Source organism: Brassica napus, chromosome C3 (genome assembly GCF_020379485.1).
Source record: "Brassica napus cultivar Da-Ae chromosome C3, Da-Ae, whole genome shotgun sequence".
Classification (NCBI taxonomy): Eukaryota; Viridiplantae; Streptophyta; class Magnoliopsida; order Brassicales; family Brassicaceae; genus Brassica; species Brassica napus.
In genome coordinates, this window is record NC_063446.1 from 21,122,703 (window position 1) to 21,142,306 (window position 19,604).

Below are 19,604 nucleotides of genomic sequence, written 5' to 3' on the forward strand. Positions count from 1 at the left end.
AAGTTTGATGAGTTTCGGCGGATCGCAATGGTGTCGATCGACGCCAGACCTCGAACATCGATCGACATACACCAGTCCAAATCGATCGACATACACCAGTCCAAATCGATCGATAGGAACTCCAGAGCATCGATCGACGATGCCTACAGAGTCAACCGCGTCTTGCAATGCCGTGAAGATTCTAACTCACGAGGAGTTCGCGGCAAAACACCCACATCCGCCCAGCCCTTTAACGCCCGAATCGATCGACATGCCAACAACAACATCGATCGACACTCAGAAGCCGCCATCGATCGACAACCTCCAGTGCATATCGATCGATGAGCACCTATTACCTACCGAGTGCAGATGCCGAAGATAGATGTTGCACGACTTAATTCACTCAGGCCCAAACCCAAACCTTCAGAATACCCACCAGAGCCCGTCAGGACACCTTCAGATGATGGAGAAGATCCTATGGAAGAGGATATGGTTCCTACTGGAAGAACCCTAAGGAGAAGAAAGGAAAAAGTGGTGAAACATCTGAAGAGGGGGGCCAATGATAAGGAAAAGGAAATTTTCCGGAAGAGAGTCTTCAGGATTCCTATAGATAACCATTCGAGGATGCTTATTATACCCACAGATTGTGGATGTTCTTCAGAGAAACCAGAGAGAAAGAAGATGACATCAGGAGAATGTTCTGTGAAGTTAGAGAAAAGATGAGGATGAGGATTACATTCAAGAAGAAGAGTGATCCTGGGAAATTTGCAATATCATGCACGGTGAAGGCACTACACGAAAAATGGGATTTGATAGCAGTGAAAGATAACGTTTTATGCATTTCTGCCATGGTTGACATACCCGTTAGTTTTAGATAGCGTTTGTATATTTAGAAACACTATGATAGAACTGTATATTTAAAAATGCTATGATAGCGTATTTTTAATAGCGCATTATTAAAAACGTTATCTTTGACTTTTTAAATCTCTAAACCCTTAACAAGTTTTAAACCCTAAACTTTAAACATAACTTCAAAATCTAACTATTTTAATATCAAATCTTAAATTTAACCTCAAATATTAAATACAAACTCAAAAACTATTTCTTTTTCAATAATTAATCTTAAATCCCAATACCCTAAACGTTTTACCCCCAAACCCTATACTCAAACCTTTATTCTAAACTCATAACTTTAAATCTAAAATCTAAATCCAAAAAAAAATCAAACTTAAACTTAATTCTTCAAATAAATTCAAATTTATTTTCGAATTTTAACTTAAAATCTTAACTTTGAACTCTAAACCTTATATACTCAAATCTTATATATCATAATAAACCTCAAACCTTCAATTTATACTTTTAGTTATTAAACTAAATCATAAATCACAAATCTAATATTCTCAAAGTTAAACACCAAACTTTGAGCACACATTTTTAAAATTTTAATATGTTTAAATTTTAAACCTTTAAACTAATTTTATTTACTATACTCTTGTATTTTAAACCTTTAAACTAATTTAATTTTACATTTAAAGTAAATCATAACTTATAAATAATTTTAAAATTTCAGTCTATTATTTGAAACATTGAACCAAACTATAATTACATTAATTATATATTTTTTGTTCGAAATTATATATAAATATTTAACTTCATTATTATATTAAATGAAAAGAGTTTCTAATGGATTAATTTTGGCCTTTGATTGATTTCAATCCAATGGCCACAAATATGTTTGGTTTATCTTTTTCCTTCTTTCTCATTGGTCAATATCTTAAACACAAGGATAGCAATCTTGACCACTGAGTATTTTTGATCCTATGGCTAGAAATCACACATCTCATATTTCAATCTCTTTCTTCCTTCCTTGTCTCACGTTATCTCTCTCTTTCTTTTTTGTTACATATCTAAATCTGATCTGATCTAAATCTTTTTTAATTCTTTGGATCTCTATCTTCCTCAATCACCACCACCACACGACGACCACCACACGACCACCCGTTTGTTTTCCACCACACGACCGTTCGTTCGCCATCCCAGCATCACCACCACCACACAACCACGGTTAGAACTCTCTCTCTCTCTCTCTCTCTCTCTCTCTCTCTCTCTGTTTTGAACTGTATTATTTTTTTTAGGGATGGAGGAAGCAAGGCAAGGCAGGTATGACGGCTGGAGGAGGAAGATGACGGCTTCAGATTCAGGAAGAGGAAGCTGACGGCGAGTTGGTTAGGAGGCGACGAGATTAGGTCTAGATGGATGTGACGTTTGCCTCCTCTCTGCAATTTGCCTCTCAAATCCCATGATGAAGAAGAAGAATCATGGCTGATGAAGGTCATGGAAAAACACGAAGACGAAGGTGGTGGTGCGGCCGGTAGATGAAGAAGACAACGAAGTGGTGGTGTGTTTAGTTAGTAATTAGGTTAAAGCCTGGTTTAGTTTTTGGTTTATTTAGTTTGTTGGTTTATTATTTAATTAGATTTTTTTTTGTATTTTTGTAAACCAATTTAATTATAGATAAATTTAAGAAATAAAGAAAATTTGATTCTATGAATAATTTTAAATTTTAATTAATTTTTATTTTTAAATAATTAAATAAAAATAATTCTAAAATAAATAATTCTAAAATAAATAAATTTTAATGTAAATAATAACAAAAAATTCATTCTATTAAAGACTCTTTAATTGCATATAAAAAACCGCTATAATATATGACAATAAGATAGCATCGCAAAAAACCGCTATCTAAAGTATTTGACCTATTATGACGGGCGATGATACAGCGCTTCATAAACCGCTATCGAATTGATACATAGCGTTTTTCGTCCGATAATAAAAGCCATTTTTTCTTGTAGTGAGGGTATTGAATTCTACTTAGAGTTGGGTCTGCAGGTGGAGCCTTCGCAGGAATTGTTCACTTTTGTGGATTGTTCTCAGAAAAACTCTGGAAGAATAGTGAGAGACCTAAAGGTGCAGATTGGTAATGCCCTAGTTCCAGTTGATTTTCATGTCTTGGACATCAAGTTAAACTGGAACTCTTCTCTACTACTTGGGAGAGCTTTCTTGTCAAAAGTGGGAGTAATGTGCAACTTGCAAACCAACCAGTTGTGTTTAACACTCATCGATCCTAATGCCCACTACGACCCTATACCAGTCAAGACGCCACAGACGATCTCCAGAAGAATCAATGATCTAGGAATCATTGCAGCTTGCCACTGTGGAGCCGAGTACGAAACTGACTACTCAGGATCGATCGACACTCATCCCGGTCGATCGACAGTGGCCACCAGAAATCGACCGACATACCACATGACGAATCGGTCGATAGTCGTCCAGATGATTGGGAGAGTGACTACTACAACCTTACTATTGCCGCTTACACCAGACGTAATATGCATACAGACTAGTATGATGAAGACTATGAGGAGGAACGAGCCACTGAGTACAGAACCATCCTTGATAAGGAAGATAAACTCTTACATCATTCCTCTTGGAAAAGAAATGCACCATCGACCGACATGACAAGCTGGTCATCGATCGACACTCAACCTCAACAACGATGCCGAAATCGAGCTCCGCCACTGTGCGGACACAAACTAACTTAAACCTGAACTATATGCAAATATGCATTATTATATATGTAAAGCAAATCATATATTATATATGTATATGTATATAATAAATATATGCATGATGTGGAATGTAAAGACGTTATATTTAACCAATTACAAAATTTTTAAATCAACACATTAATTAAATAGATTTTATGGTTATATATTATTATCTATATTATATTATGTCCGACCTATCATATATTATATGCATGTGAAATATTATGCATGATTATGAAATTATCATGTGCTTGCTTAAATAAATTTAGTATACAGTATGTGTTTCATAATAGCATACTCTATTTACGTAAGTTTGTTAATCAAGAATACAATAATTTTTACTATTATATGTGGAGTATATATATTGTATTAAACTGTTAATTGGTATAATGAACATCTAAGGTATTTGTGTTGTATATGAAATTTCTTGTCAATAGATATGCATTCGAAAGTATTTGTATTGTAAATTAAGTGTGGTTTAATAAAGTGAAACTGCATCATGTATACACAATTTTTTTCCCTAATTAAATCAATATCATAAATTCCACACCAATGTGCCTTTGTTGATAGACATAAAACTTGTCCCATAAAAGATAGTTTGCTAATTTCATCGTCTTTTTTGGGTTTTAAGCCAATTCACTCTTTAATAAGCATCTAAAATATTTGTATTGTATATTAAATGGTTTAATGAACAACTAAAGTATCCTAAGGTAATAACCCATTCAACCAAGTCTACATTATTCGAGCAATAGTACAATATTTAATTTGGTAATGGAAATATTACATATGCATTCTTTAAAAATAATCTCGGGCTATGAAATTTTCTAATATATTTAGAAGAATTCTTAGATGTGATGTACATGAAGTTATTATAAATAATTTTTTGTTTCAAACTGTTAACTTTTAATGAAACAAATTTTTGTTAACTTTTTATTTAAATTAATTGTCGAAAGAGTCAATAATCATATATTAATCAATATTCATATATTAATATGCCATCTCAACTAGCATGATCAAAGTAAAGTTATTTTCTCATATGTGTTTGGATATAGTTTAGGTTTACACTAGTTTTTAGATGCATTGTAACTTCAATTTTTAATGTATTATGTGAAGTATTTCCTTTATATCGAACATCAATAATATTTTTCTCTAATTTTGAACTGATCAAATTTTTCTTTATTACATTAGAAGTAGTCTTTTTTAAGAGGTATTTATATTACTATTAGGAATTGAATTTATAATGATTGTTAGAATTTATAGAATCTATTGTTAATGAAAGTTTTTGTTATTGAGAGTTGTATTCTTCACTATTTAACACACAACAAAAGATTTTGAGAATATTACATATTTACTTTGGATTCTTCGAATCATTATATCAATTTATTTTCACAGAATTTTACAATATACAAAACTCTCTACATCTTTTTTACAAACTAAAAAAACTTTTCAATTTTTAAAATCAACAAACTCTAGGTGTTTGAGGTATATAATATTATAATAAAGACATATTATTTCACGGTGTGCAGTCTTTTATATAAGTCACTAGGTTTTTTCATGCACCACATGCAGTGATAAAGTTTTAAATTTAAATTATATTTAAAAACAAATTTTATTATTATTTTCTATTTTATTATTATCTTTTTAATATTTTAATATAAATGTTAATTTAATAGAAAATAAAATTAAAATAAAATAAATAATTGTTTTATTTTAAATTATATTTAAAAAATAGATATGTATATTTTGAAAATTATAATATTATATAGATTTTTATCTATTTATTTTGGATAAAATATATTATATCAACTTGGATAAAATTAAAAGAAATTGATAAAAGTTGTATAATTATCAAATAGTATAACTAAACAATATTTCTAATATTTGCAGATATATAAAAGAAGCTAATAGTATTACGCTTAATTTCTTTTTTAAATTGTAAAAAAATCGAAAATCCTTTTCAGTAATAAAATTGTATAATTATAAAAAATGGAAATAAATAATATTTCAAATTTTGTAAAGTATTATTTTATTTTTAATATTATGTTATTTAATGTCATATTTGAATAGATTTACTTTAATGATGATATATAATTTACAACTATATTCTAAAAAGTTTACCAAAAGTATAAATAAGCATTAAATATAATTGTCCATGTCACATTTAGTCATAAACCATGTCATTAAATATAATTGTCCATGTCACATTTAATCATAAGCCATGTCATCAATTCTTTTATGCCATGTCATATATTTGGTGAAAATGATTGTAAAAATGACATGTGTTAAAATTACTTTGCAAATAATTTCTAAGGAATTATTATGTTACTAGATTTTATACTTCGCGAGTCTATATTAATAATTTACTTTAGTTTTATAATAACTTTTAAGCTAACAATTTAATCAATTGATATAATTTTCTTATTTGAAACATGATTTGTTGATTTTAATATTTATGTTTATTTATAATTATAACATATTATTAGCTATTTAGTTATTCACTTATTTGTATTTATAAATGCAATAATTATGTCTATAAAAATATTCATAGTTTTTGATACTAAATTATGTTTTAAAATATTATGTGATTACTCAATGCATGTAAACTGTTAATACATTATAATATTTTATCAGAAATTTATATATGAATAACATAAGTGATTAAACTATCTGCATAATATCTAATTTTGTTTGATATTGAGAAAAACTTTATTATTAATGTGTGATTATTATACATATATATACATATATGTAATAGTATAATCTTTATATTTAAAATTTAAACGCAACAAATATTTTGATGAACATTAATTAATATTAAATAATCTTTGTAAGATAATATAAATTTATAGTAAATATAATGAATTAAACAAATGTTAAGTAACATTTTATATATTTAATTAATAATAAACAGATTCTAAAGTATAATATTTATGGGTACTTGATCTAATTATTTAGTTGTATGATTGTATAATGCATTATAATATATCATAATTTATTTTTTTTATGAAAAATATTATTTTTGTACGATAGATAATATATGTTTTTCGGAGTTTCCATGAGTATTTTTTAGATCCTTTAAAAACTATCATATAATTTGATAAAAAAATATTTCTAATTTCTAAATGTTGGTGATATGATAACGAATGTTTTAGATAGCGTACTCATTGTAATCTTGAGATTTTTTAAATGTTATAAGTTTGTAAATTTTTATGTTTTTAGTTTGTTGATGATGAATTCATATTGATTATTTCTTCTATCATTCTTTTTATGTTATCCTTCGTGATAATTTTTGCTGGCCGTCCTTATAAATTTTATTCAAAATCTTAACTAACTTGTTTGACATGCTTTTTTAGACTCTTTATTTTTTACCTAACTTGTAAACATGTTGTCAAAAAAAAAAATCTAACTTGTAAACATTGTTCTCTAAATATTTTCTTCGACATAATCCAACATGGAGCATCTTAAAATTTATATGTTATATGAGGTGAATCTAACTAATGATTATAAGAATTCTATCATTTAGTTTGCTTTAATAACAATAATTTAAAAAAAATCTTGTAGATCACAACGTGTTCGATTTATTTCACTATAGCTTATTTGTTTAGTTTCTATGAAGATTTTGACTGTGACTGACTAAAAGAATATTTGTAAAAACATAAAATAATAGTGTTGATTAATATTTAAAATTTTAATGGAAAAATAAATTCGCTAGTTTTTTGTTGATTAAAAATAATTTGAAACTCATAAATAAATTGTGGCTTGTGACTCTCTCTCTTTGTTCTCTTACTTAACATCTTTCAGAGAGAGCGAATGAAAATTTCAAATCGTTTTCTTATATTGGAATTATTCTCTACTCTATCCGATTTTTTGGTGTGATACATTTTTCGTCTATTGGATCTTGTCTTCAGCTTTGTATGTCTACTTTACGTCGCGGATGTTTTACTTTTTTTTGATGAAAGGTGAAATTTATTAATCAAAGTAGAATGAATGGGCATTTACATCAGCTATGAAAGACTATGAAGGATAAAGCAAAATCTATACAATGCAAAAGAATGAATTTGTAAACCTCCTAGCCTATGCTGTTACTGCAAACCACCTTTGCATTATACCAGCCAACTTGTGGTTCACCCTATAACGCAGAGACGTGATCCTATTACGTATAGACTTGTCAATGATCTGATATACTTGGTCCACTGTCCGAAAACCTGTGTGATGTCTCCTCTCGTTCCGCTCCCTCCACAGGTGATAGATGCAGCTCTGAAACACCATCTTTAACAGAATTTTGTCCATATTGCAGAGAGAGTTAGTACTCACAAACTGCAAAGTGCACATCCAGTTGGGATCAGTCCTAGATCCAGTTAAACAATTTACCAGCTTATCCCATACTGTAAAAGAGTAGGGGCAAGCAAAGAAAATATGGTCTCGAGTCTCATCCCGCTCACCACACAGTACACACCCCTGCTGAAGTCCCCACACTCTCATTCTGTCGCCTGTGGATAGTCTATTTAGCACGGCCAGCCAAACAATAAATGAGAATCGCGGAACGCCTTGCGTGAACCAGACAGTTTTGCTCCAAAAAGCTGTGGCCTTTCTTGACCTGATCTGATCCCACGTTCGCCGCGATGAGAAACAGGGCCTGTATGTATCATCATCATGCTTCCAAAGGATTACATCATTTCCAGAACAATCATTCGGAACTGGCTCAGTTTGTATGCGATCATAGAGAGCATGAAAATAACGGTTTCTAAGCCCTCTTATGTTCCATCGAGAGTGTAGAACAGCACCTTTAAGCCGAGCATTTCGCGCAATGCCAAGATGGCATGTACCAACAGGACCTGTGATATCGATTAGCCTCCCCATTTGTAACCAATCATCAAACCAGAAGAAAGCAGTGTTACCATCCCTAGCCTCAAACCGGATGAACTGATAAGCCAGCGGCCTCAACTTCAGAATCTTTCTCCACATCCAAGACCCCTTGTTGTCCTCCTTGATATCCCAAAAAGAGTTCTGTCTAAGCAAATATTCTTGAATCCAAGAAACCCACAAGGAACGAGCCTGAGTAAACAACCTCCATATAAGATTCAGCGCAAAAACAGTAGACGAGTCCCGAAGCTTACGAATACCAAGCCCTCCTTCTTCTTTCGGGTAGCAAAGATCCTCCCATGCCACCTTGGCCTTATGAGTCTGATTTGGAGATCCCGACCATAAGATCGCACTGCACAAACTCTCAATCTCGTCCAAACACGCTTTAGGATGTTTTACATTTTTATTTGTACTATTTCTCGTTCACTGTTATTGTTCATTCACTTCAAATCATATATTCTTGACGCATTCCTTGTTCATGAAGATTATGTTTGGTTTTTCGATATGGATATTATTAAAGAAAACACTTTTGATACTGATTTATAATTTTTTTTTTAAAAAAAACACTTTTTGAAATTTTATTTTGAAGATTTTATTTTATTTTGTGTTCTTGGAAGGAAAAAATATTGTATCTTAATATTTTATATTATTTTTGGTTAATTTGTTTGTAAAATTTCCAAATATTTATATATATATATATATATATATATATATATATATATATCAATTTAATTTTAATGATTTATTTAATAGTTTACCTTATTTGATGTTGAATTCCATTTTGTATTATCAATTTTGGAAATTTAACATTTTAAAAATAGTAAACTATAATTATGATTTTTCATATTTTGATTGTTCAAGCTAAGTTTTGTCATAAAAATAGCATTTAATAAGAAAAATGACCAAAATAGTAGAAATCAATATCAAATAAGATAATTCAAAAAATTAAAGCCTCTAATTTTATTTAGTAGTTTACCTTATTTGATGTTGAATTCGATTTTGTATCATCAGTTTTGGAAAATTTAACATTTTAAAAACAGTAAACTATAATTATGATTTTTCATATTTTGAAAGTCTTGTATTAATATTAAATATTATTTTGTATTTTATTTAAATGTTACATTTCAAGAATATTATATATTTCTTATATTGATAACCATGAGTTAAATTAATTTAATTATAATTGGTTGAAAGCTTTTATTTTTAATATTAATTCTTATTTTGTATTTTATTTTAATGTTACATTTCGAGAAATATTATATATTAAGTAAATTTATTTATAATGTTTTACCTTTGTTAACTTATCTTGTTTGATATTGGTTTCTATTTTATTTTAAATAATTTTATGAAATATTTTAAATCCTAATCAAAATATAATGAATTGTTTCTCACTGATTTATAGTCTTACCTTATATATAATGTATGTTATTTATGAATATTTTCAATAGCATATAGCCTAAATTTTTAAAATCATGAGTTAAATTTATAGTTATAATTGTTTGAATTATTGCATTTTAAAATTAATTATTATTTTTACTTAATTTGTGTTAAATTTCGAAATTATATATATATATATATATATATATATAATTTTTTTACTTTTCTTAGTTTTCCTTATTCGATATTGATTTCTTTTTATTATGAAATAAACAGTTTTTGGAAACATCGACATATTTAAAAATAACAAACTAAAATATTTATTTGTCATAATACGATTGGTCATTTTATATCCTCAACTTTTATACAGTATATAGATTTTAATATTAATTCTTATTTTATATTTTATTTTAATGTTACATTTCGAGAAATATTTTATATTAAGTAAATTTATTTATAATGTTTTACTTTTGTTAACTTACCTTATTTGTTATTGGTTTCTATTTTATTTTAAATAATTTTATGGAACATTTTAAATCCTAATCAAAATATAATGAATTGTTTCTCACTGATTTATAGTCTTAGTTTATATATAATGTATGTTATTTATGAATATTATGAATAGAATATAGCCTAAATTTTGAAAATCATGAGTTAAATTTATAGTTATCATTGTTTGAACTATTTCATTTTAAAATTAATTATTATTTTTTATCTAATTTATGTTAAATTTTGAAATTATATATATATATATATATATATGTATATATTAAGTTAATATATGTATAATTTTTTACTTTTGTTAGTTTGCTTTATTCGATATTAATTTTTTTTTTATGAAATAAACAGTTTCTTGGAAACATTGACATATTTAAAAATAACAAATTAAAATGCTTATTTGTCATAATACGATTGGTCATTTTAATATGGACGATGTCGATGGTTTATAGCCTCAAATTTTATATAGTATAGATTTAATGTCATATTGAATAGATTTATTTTTAATGATGATGTATAATTTACAACCGTTTTCTGAAAAGTTTACCAAAAATATAAATAAGAATTAAATGTAATATCTATGTCACATTAGTTATAAGCTATGTTATCAATTATATTATATTATGTATGTCATATTTATTTAGTGAAATAATTGTAAAGAATAAATGTGTAAAAATCACTTTGCAAATAATATCCGAGGGAATGACTAAATGGTCAACTTCGTATCGTTATTAGCCTTCTCACCTATCATGATCAAAGAAAAATTGTTATCTTATGTTCCTCAATTATCTAGTTTCATTATATGAAGTTTTCTATTTTATTTTATATTTTTTAGTTTTCCCATTATTTTAGACTACAATAATCTTTTTTCCCACATTCCATTATAAGTAGTTTCTGTCTTAGTTTAATTTTTAAAAATAGTGAAAAAATAAATTTTACATTTATTAATATTTGACCTAAATAGAATAATTATATATTTAACTCAGTGATGTGTATTTTAATTGTAGGTTAAAATTAGTTTTTAATTATTATAATTTGAACATATTGTATGAAGTCTTCCCTTTATGTCCATCATGAAGATTTGTTTCTCCAATTTCATAAAATATAATGCTATTTCAGTGTTACATTAGAATTAGTATCTCTTTATGATATTTTAATATTTTACGAGGAAAAGTCATTAATTCAAAAAAGAAGAAGAAAAGTCATTGTTAAATGAGAGGTATATGAATTTAAATTAAAAATGAAGTTTTTAATGGTTTAACATGTGAGGTGTATGATTTTTTAAATGGCCAATCATTACAAATTCATATACCACATTAGCTATCAAGATCAAAACAAAGTAAGATTTATTTTCTGAAGTCTTTCTTTTATGTTGAATATCTTCAATTATTTTCCTAAGTTTCATACAAAAATAACTGTTTTTCACATTTCGTTATAAGTATTTTTTTCTTAAGTTATATTTTTGAAATATTAAAGTATTAAAATACTTTTATATGTATTAATGCATGTAAGCCATCTGATAGTTATATAAATTCTCTTACGTTGAAAATTATTAAATTGAAACTTACACAAGGAACATTTTTAGCATTGCACAGTAAGTAGTATTTGCTTAAGTGTTTTACAATTTCAGTCTTTATATAAACTACCCATATATAAACAATTTCAGTCAAAATAATCATTTTATACAAGTATTTATATAAACTAACCATAATAACATGTTCAAGTAAATGGTATACAATGTAAGATAATATAAGTTTAAGTTTGTTTATAAATGTATTAAGATATTTTTTAGTTTATGACAAATTTACTATTTTCTTTGTTGTATGAATAGTCTCTGCTCTATGTGTTTTTCTAATATATTAGAAGGATGATTTTTCTTTAATATGATGTATATGCAGTTATAAATAAAGACTTTTGATCTAATCTATGAAGTCTTTTATTTAAGTTCATTAGCTTAGATTATCAATCGTCATCTATTCATACGTCAGCGCACATACCATAATCAAAAATAAAGTCATTGTCTCATGTCCAGCTACTGTTGGAGTATTTATTTTACAATATATTTATTTTATGCTGAATATTATTAAAAATTACTTAATTTCAGACAAAATAATATTTATGTGATACATGATATAATAATATCATTAAAATACTTTTATTAATTTTTGACCAAATCAATTATTTCTTTTCTACATTAAAAAATTCTCTCTCAGTGGTCCTTAATATTATTGCCAAAAGAATGATGAATTATGGGAATGATGCATACGATAGTATAATAAAATATTTATTAATTCAATCTCTGTAGCTTATTCTTTAACTTTATAGGTTAAATGTGATATCTCATGATTTTTATAAGTTTTAGATTCATATTTTAGCTTATTATGATCATTTTAGGTTGCATTTAGGTCTTTGTGTTGTATTTGCATACTCATTTGCATATCATAGGGGTTGGAATGCTTATTTGGAAGTTTGGGGCGAAATTCAAGGGTTATACTGCAAAGTTTGGAAGTTTTGGGTCCACTGTGATGTTAACAAGAATCCAGGGACCAAGGTTGCAAATTCGTAATATTCGCTTGGGCTAAATCGCGCATTGGAAACTTTGGGTTTGATTCGCAAGGGCATTTTTGCACATTCCAAAGGCTGGGTCCGTTTTGTAAAGAATCAAAAGGACAGGGACTGGTTTTGAAAATAATGAAGAAGTCTCCATTGGAGGAGATCGAGAGTTTGGTTTCAACGCGAACGACGGCGAGGCTGATTCCAACCACGGCAAAGCTCGACGACGATGGGACTCGAGCACCTGAGAGCACGACCTGGAGGAGGATAGCTCGAGAAATGGAGAGGTCGTGGACATGAGACCTCACGTCGATGGCATCCGGTCGCGGTGAGGGATGATCCCGACGACGAGAATGAGCACGGCCACGGGAGATAGAGAGGCCGTGAGCCAGTGACGATGAAGGAGACGACGGCTGAAGCTGGAGACGAGGAAGCTCGGGTCTCGAGACAAAGAAGAGCGAATCGGAGCTCAAGCTCGAAGAAGTTCACAGCGACTTGGCAAAACGAGTTAGTGAGGTCGCCGCATCATGAGCGTGTGCTGGAGCGAGTGATTGAAGCGACGTGATGAACTCGCTCGGCAAATTCCACATCGAAGATCAATCACCAGAGCGACTTGGTGGAGCGAGGTGCAAACGTCGCTGTGGAGAAGAAGGGAAATGATTGACCGGTTTATTCCGGTTTGACCCGGTTTAATTCACTAAACCAGCTCGAGTTTGGCATCTCTTATATATAGTTTTAAACCTAAAAACCTAATCTCATCTCATTTTTCTCTCAAGAACTTGCCTCCCTTTGTAAAAAAAAAGCTTGAATCTTTACATCATAATCTAAGGAAGTTTTTAATTCTATATCTTGTTTCTCCTTCTCATAAACATGGTGAGCCTTGAATCCATCATGGGTTTGAGGTTTCTCATGGAGATTAGAGAGTAGACACTCCTTGGATTCATGGTTAAGGTAGATTAGGGTGATTAAGTGTAGATTTAGGGTGTTTTATTGTAGATCCTTGTATGAACTTGCTTGTTGAGTATTTTTAATGCTTGTTTAGTCTTGATCACTCTAAACCTGATTTCTAAACACTTCTCATCAGACATGATTAGATGAAGTGTTTGAATCAACTCAACTAAGCTCTAGTGAGATTAGCCAAGGACACTTGATGTTAAAATTGCTAGATAGTTATTAAACTTGAACTTAAAGATTGCTTGATTGAATTAAGCCAAAGACATTTGATGTTTAATGATTTCTAAGCAAATGGACATTTACCTAGACATAGGACTTGTCTAGAATTGTGTTTAGACTTAAGAGATTACTTTGATTGAAAGTTGCCACCTTTAGATTGAACCTTGATCACCTTATATCAATTATCCTTACCATGGATCCATCCTTAGTATTTGATTGAATTCTTGCACTTATTTCTTGATTGGATTTGAGATCACCTTGTTTATATTTCTAGGATATTAGTTTGTTACAAATCATCTATCTTCTTGTTTGCTTAGATTAGGAAGGTTTGTGTATTCTTGGTGTTATAAGTCTCTAGTTCTCTGTGGATTCGATCCTAAAATGCTACAATGACATACCATTCGATTGTGGTATTGTTGGCACATTAGGTTAATTGGTGTGTGCTTAAACGCGTAATCAATTTGGCGCCGTTGCCGGGGAACTAAGTAGATTTGTCATTAAGATTTCAAACTTTCTTGAGATTAAGCTTTATTTTCTTATGCTTTGTTTTGCTTTTGTATAGCTACTAACTTCTTCTCCTAGCTTTTGTTATTTGTAGAGATGGCTTCAAGCTACTCTGAGAAGCCACAAGAAGAAGAAGAGACATTTGAAGATCGCGTTGAAAATCAGCCATATGTGAAGCCACCACCCTTTGATATACGCATACTCACACCAGATCAAAGAGTGGAGTTACATCGGCTTCAGAGAACGAAAGAGTATTGGGGTAAGCCAATAAGACACCTAGCACAAATGGTCCGGATAAACCTTATTAGGGATAGAGCAGAGTTTGAAGGAAGAGATGTTAACCAGTATGAGTTTGATGCTGCTTGTGCCCTTGATGAGGTAATGTATTGGGTTCCACCACCCCAGCTGGAAGGTATAAGCATTTCCACTTTAGAACTTAAACTTGAGGAAATTTGCTTGCCTTGTGGTGAGGATAACGCCCCTGACCTTAATTCTCTTGTGCTCATAAATGAATGTCTTGATCTGATATGTGAAACTAGGAAACTAGATGAATTGAGAGTAGAAAAGCTTGTTAGAGATCATATTGAAGTTTGTTTTGACAAGAGCTATCTATGTGCTTCATTTGATCTTGAATCTGAGTTTTTCATTCTTAATGAACATAGACCTCTTCTTGAACTTGCTGATTTAGGGGATGAACTTGATGTGGATAAGCTCTTGCTTGAGATAGAAAACCCCTATGCTGAAAACTATCATGAGAATGTGAACGTTGTGAATTATTTGATTGATGGAGATAGAGTTGACTACTTTGTTAAAACCTCGTTTGAACCTGTAGTTGATTTTGTGTTTCCACCTATTGCTTTTGATTCTCATGATCATCTGAACCTCAAGAAGCATTTCATAACTCATATCATATCTTTAGTGAAGCTCTTTGAGGAAAAATCTGTCTATTTTCTATTGACAGTAGTGTGTTTCTTTGCACACTTGGTTTCTTGTTCTTGTAGGAGAAAGACCAAAGGTGCATTGGCTCAGCCTTTTGATACTTATGATTAGCAGGCACACAAAGTCAAGCTAGAGACTTAAAACAAGCTCACTTGGGAGGAAGTCCCATGTCTATCCCTATATATATATTATTGTTTTACTTGTGTGGTTTTTCTTTTGTGTGTTTAATAAGTGTGTTTAAAATTTTTAGGTGATTCTCCTCTTAATCAAAGAGAAAGATGGCCATCCAGCAAAGCTACAAGTGTTAAAATTATTCAACTCCATCTAGCAACTCCAAGCTAAGTGTCTCTACAACCATTGTAAATACATAGTCTTCTTGTTTGTTTCCTCTAGACCTCTTCTTTCACCTTGCTCTCACACAAGAGACTGTGTGAAGTAAGTGTGGGGGGAGAGTCTACTTATCTCACATGTTTTCTGTTTTGTTTACTTGTCATAAGCATTGCATATCCATTTGCATAGAAAATCCATAAAAAAAAAAAAAAAAAAAAAAAAAAAAAAAAAAAACATTTGCATCTTTAGGTTTGAGTCTAGATCATATAGAATGCATAAGTAAATTTCCTATGTAGGACTCATGCAATGAACTCATTGTTGATATCCTTTTGAATCATAATAAGTAGCTTGAGCTTCTTCTGAATTTCTTGTAGACTTCGAACCTTGAAAACTCCTCTTAAGACTCATTGAATCTTACTCTTTGAAACCAACTCCGATCTTAATTGACTAAAATGAACTTAATGCTTCTTGCTTATGGTCTCTTGAGTACTAAATCATGGCTTTACACACACTTGAGCTTGTATAAACCATTTTACCAATCTTTTTGACAACTCAAGTGGTAGTCCATACCCTAAACCCTTCCCTTCTTTCAAACCATCATTAATTGTTGAGTGAAGTCTTTTTGTGAAAGCTTGTCATGTGCAAAATCTTGAGAGTATTAGGAGCGACATTGATTTGTTCTCATCTCTTGCTAGCATTAGGACCTCTTTTGGGCTAGAATCTAGGATGGTGGTTGGAATGATGTGCTTTAATTATTTTGATCTTGAGGATTGAATTGGGAAAGATTATGTAAAGGAAATGAATCAAAAAAAAAAAAAAAAAAAAAAAAAGAGTGTGTCTAAAAATATATATATATATATATATATATATAGCTCAGATTGTGTCAATGAAAACCCCAAAAAGAAAAAAAAAAGTGTTCATTGGGTAAGAGATGAAAATGGGTGTACATTTGGGATTTGAGATGAAGAAAAGAAAGGGTAGAACTTAAAAATTGTCTAGGAAAAGGGTACAATGATGAGAACCGATTTATGTATGCATTAATTGCTCCTTTTCTTAGATAAATTTTGCATAATGATCAAACACCTATTCTTGAGTGTAAGTCACCATAGCAAAATGTATTTGGACCCTTCTCATTCTTCACATTAAGCCATTTTTCTCACCAAACCAAATGATTTGGACCAATTGGCAATTTGCGAGAATTCACTTATGATATTTCTTATTGAATGTGAGAGTTGGTTGATTTGAGGATTCATGATAATGAGTTAAAATATCAAAGGAATTGATAGGCCGAGAGAAGTTAGAGCTAATAAAAACAAATTGTTCTTGCTATTTGGTATGATTTTGTAAGGATATCACAACGATGGCATTGAAGAGTTTCTTAAGGTCATGAATTTCCATTTGTGTATTGAAACATCACTTCCCATGTTCTTGAAAGTTTACTTGAGGACAAGTAAAGGACTAGTGTGGGGGAGTTGATATCTCATGATTTTTATAAGTTTTAGATTCATATTTTAGCTTATTATGATCATTTTAGGTTGCATTTAGGTCTTTGTGTTGTATTTGCATACTCATTTGCATATCATAGGGGTTGGAATGCTTATTTGGAAGTTTGGGGCGAAATTCAAGGGTTATACTGCAAAGTTTGGAAGTTTTGGGTCCACTGTGATGTTAACAAGAATCCAGGGACCAAGGTTGCAAATTCGAAATATTCGCTTGGGCTAAATCGCGCATTGGAAACTTTGGGTTTGATTCGCAAGGGCATTTTTGCACATTCCAAAGGCTGGGTCCGTTTTGTAAAGAATCAAAAGGACAGGGACTGGTTTTGAAAATAATGAAGAAGTCTCCATTGGAGGAGATCGAGAGTTTGGTTTCAACGCGAACGACGGCGAGGCTGATTCCAACCACGGCAAAGCTCGACGACGATGGGACTCGAGCACCTGAGAGCACGACCTGGAGGAGGATAGCTCGAGAAATGGAGAGGTCGTGGACATGAGACCTCACGTCGATGGCATCCGGTCGCGGTGAGGGATGATCCCGACGACGAGAATGAGCAGGGCCACGGGAGATAGAGAGGCCGTGAGCCAGTGACGATGAAGGAGACGACGGCTGAAGCTGGAGACGAGGAAGCTCGGGTCTCGAGACAAAGAAGAGCGAATCGGAGCTCAAGCTCGAAGAAGTTCACAGCGACTTGGCAAAACGAGTTAGTGAGGTCGCCGCATCATGAGCGTGTGCTGGAGCGAGTGATTGAAGCGACGTGATGAACTCGCTCGGCAAATTCCACATCGAAGATCAATCACCAGAGCGACTTGGTGGAGCGAGGTGCAAACGTCGCTGTGGAGAAGAAGGGAAATGATTGACCGGTTTATTCCGGTTTGACCCGGTTTAATTCACTAAACCAGCTCGAGTTTGGCATCTCTTATATATAGTTTTAAACCTAAAAACCTAATCTCATCTCATTTTTCTCTCAAGAACTTGCCTCCCTTTGTAAAAAAAAAAGCTTGAATCTTTACATCATAATCTAAGGAAGTTTTTAATTCTATATCTTGTTTCTCCTTCTCATAAACATGGTGAGCCTTGAATCCATCATGGGTTTGAGGTTTCTCATGGAGATTAGAGAGTAGACACTCCTTGGATTCATGGTTAAGGTAGATTAGGGTGATTAAGTGTAGATTTAGGGTGTTTTATTGTAGATCCTTGTATGAACTTGCTTGTTGAGTATTTTTAATGCTTGTTTAGTCTTGATCACTCTAAACCTGATTTCTAAACACTTCTCATCAGACATGATTAGATGAAGTGTTTGAATCAACTCAACTAAGCTCTAGTGAGATTAGCCAAGGACACTTGATGTTAAAATTGCTAGATAGTTATTAAACTTGAACTTAAAGATTGCTTGATTGAATTAAGCCAAAGACATTTGATGTTTAATGATTTCTAAGCAAATGGACATTTACCTAGACATAGGACTTGTCTAGAATTGTGTTTAGACTTAAGAGATTACTTTGATTGAAAGTTGCCACCTTTAGATTGAACCTTGATCACCTTATATCAATTATCCTTACCATGGATCCATCCTTAGTATTTGATTGAATTCTTGCACTTATTTCTTGATTGGATTTGAGATCACCTTGTTTATATTTCTAGGATATTAGTTTGTTACAAATCATCTATCTTCTTGTTTGCTTAGATTAGGAAGGTTTGTGTATTCTTGGTGTTATAAGTCTCTAGTTCTCTGTGGATTCGATCCTAAAATGCTACAATGACATACCATTCGATTGTGGTATTGTTGGCACATTAGGTTAATTGGTGTGTGCTTAAACGCGTAATCAAAATGGTCAATGGTTATATTTATATATGTGGCACCTCACCTATCATAGTTAAAACAAAATTATAAAGAAAGTCTTCGGAACTAGTTTATGAAGTCTTTTAATTTCATTTGCTAGATTGTCAATCATCATTTATGCATATGTCATTTCACATACTAAAATCAAAATGAATTATTATCTCATGTTGATCTACTTTTATATTTACTTTAAGAAGTCTTTCTTTTATGTTGAATATCACGGACAAAACAAATATTTGTACACTTATATTATAACATGGACTTTTAGATATATTATATAAAGTCTTTCTTTTATGTAAAATATTACTAAAATATGTTTTCTCGAATACAAAAAATATTTTTACGTTGTTGTATTACAAGTAGTCTCTATTTTAAGGTACTGTCTTACATATTCAGAATACTAACGCCTTTATTCTTAGACGTGCATTATATGGAATTAT

General features: G+C 30.9%; 1 protein-coding gene and 1 long non-coding RNA gene across 2 annotated transcripts; one reads left to right on the forward strand and one right to left on the reverse strand.

Annotated features, from left to right (window-relative positions):
* Positions 1-343: 343 nt before the first annotated feature.
* LOC125583675 lies at positions 344-2,526 on the forward strand. Its single transcript, XR_007320713.1, has 2 exons — positions 344-2,043; positions 2,115-2,526. It is a non-coding gene; the product is annotated as an uncharacterized LOC125583675 (long non-coding RNA).
* A 5,135-nt stretch (positions 2,527-7,661) lies between these two features.
* Positions 7,662-13,468, reverse strand: LOC125582968. The gene is made up of 4 exons (XM_048749457.1): positions 13,368-13,468; positions 13,061-13,319; positions 8,044-8,771; positions 7,662-7,935 (listed from the first exon to the last, which is right to left on the reverse strand). Exons 1-4 carry the CDS (start codon positions 13,466-13,468, stop codon positions 7,662-7,664), a joined length of 1,362 nt encoding a protein of 453 aa, XP_048605414.1.
* Positions 13,469-19,604: the final 6,136 nt, after the last annotated feature.

What these genes read in the sequence shown, in the direction of transcription:
- LOC125582968 (XM_048749457.1), bottom strand. Translation starts at nt 13,468, where the DNA reads ATGTGGAATTTGCCGAGCGAGTTCATCACGTCGCTTCAATCACTCGCT. An exon ending in ACTCGTTTTGCCAAGTCGCT is followed by an intron (nt 13,320 to 13,367) that starts GTGAACTTCTTC and finishes CTTTGTCTCGAG; the next exon opens with ACCCGAGCTTCCTCGTCTCC. An exon ending in GTGTGGGGACTTCAGCAGGG is followed by an intron (nt 7,936 to 8,043) that starts GTGTGTACTGTG and finishes AACTGGATCTAG; the next exon opens with GACTGATCCCAACTGGATGT.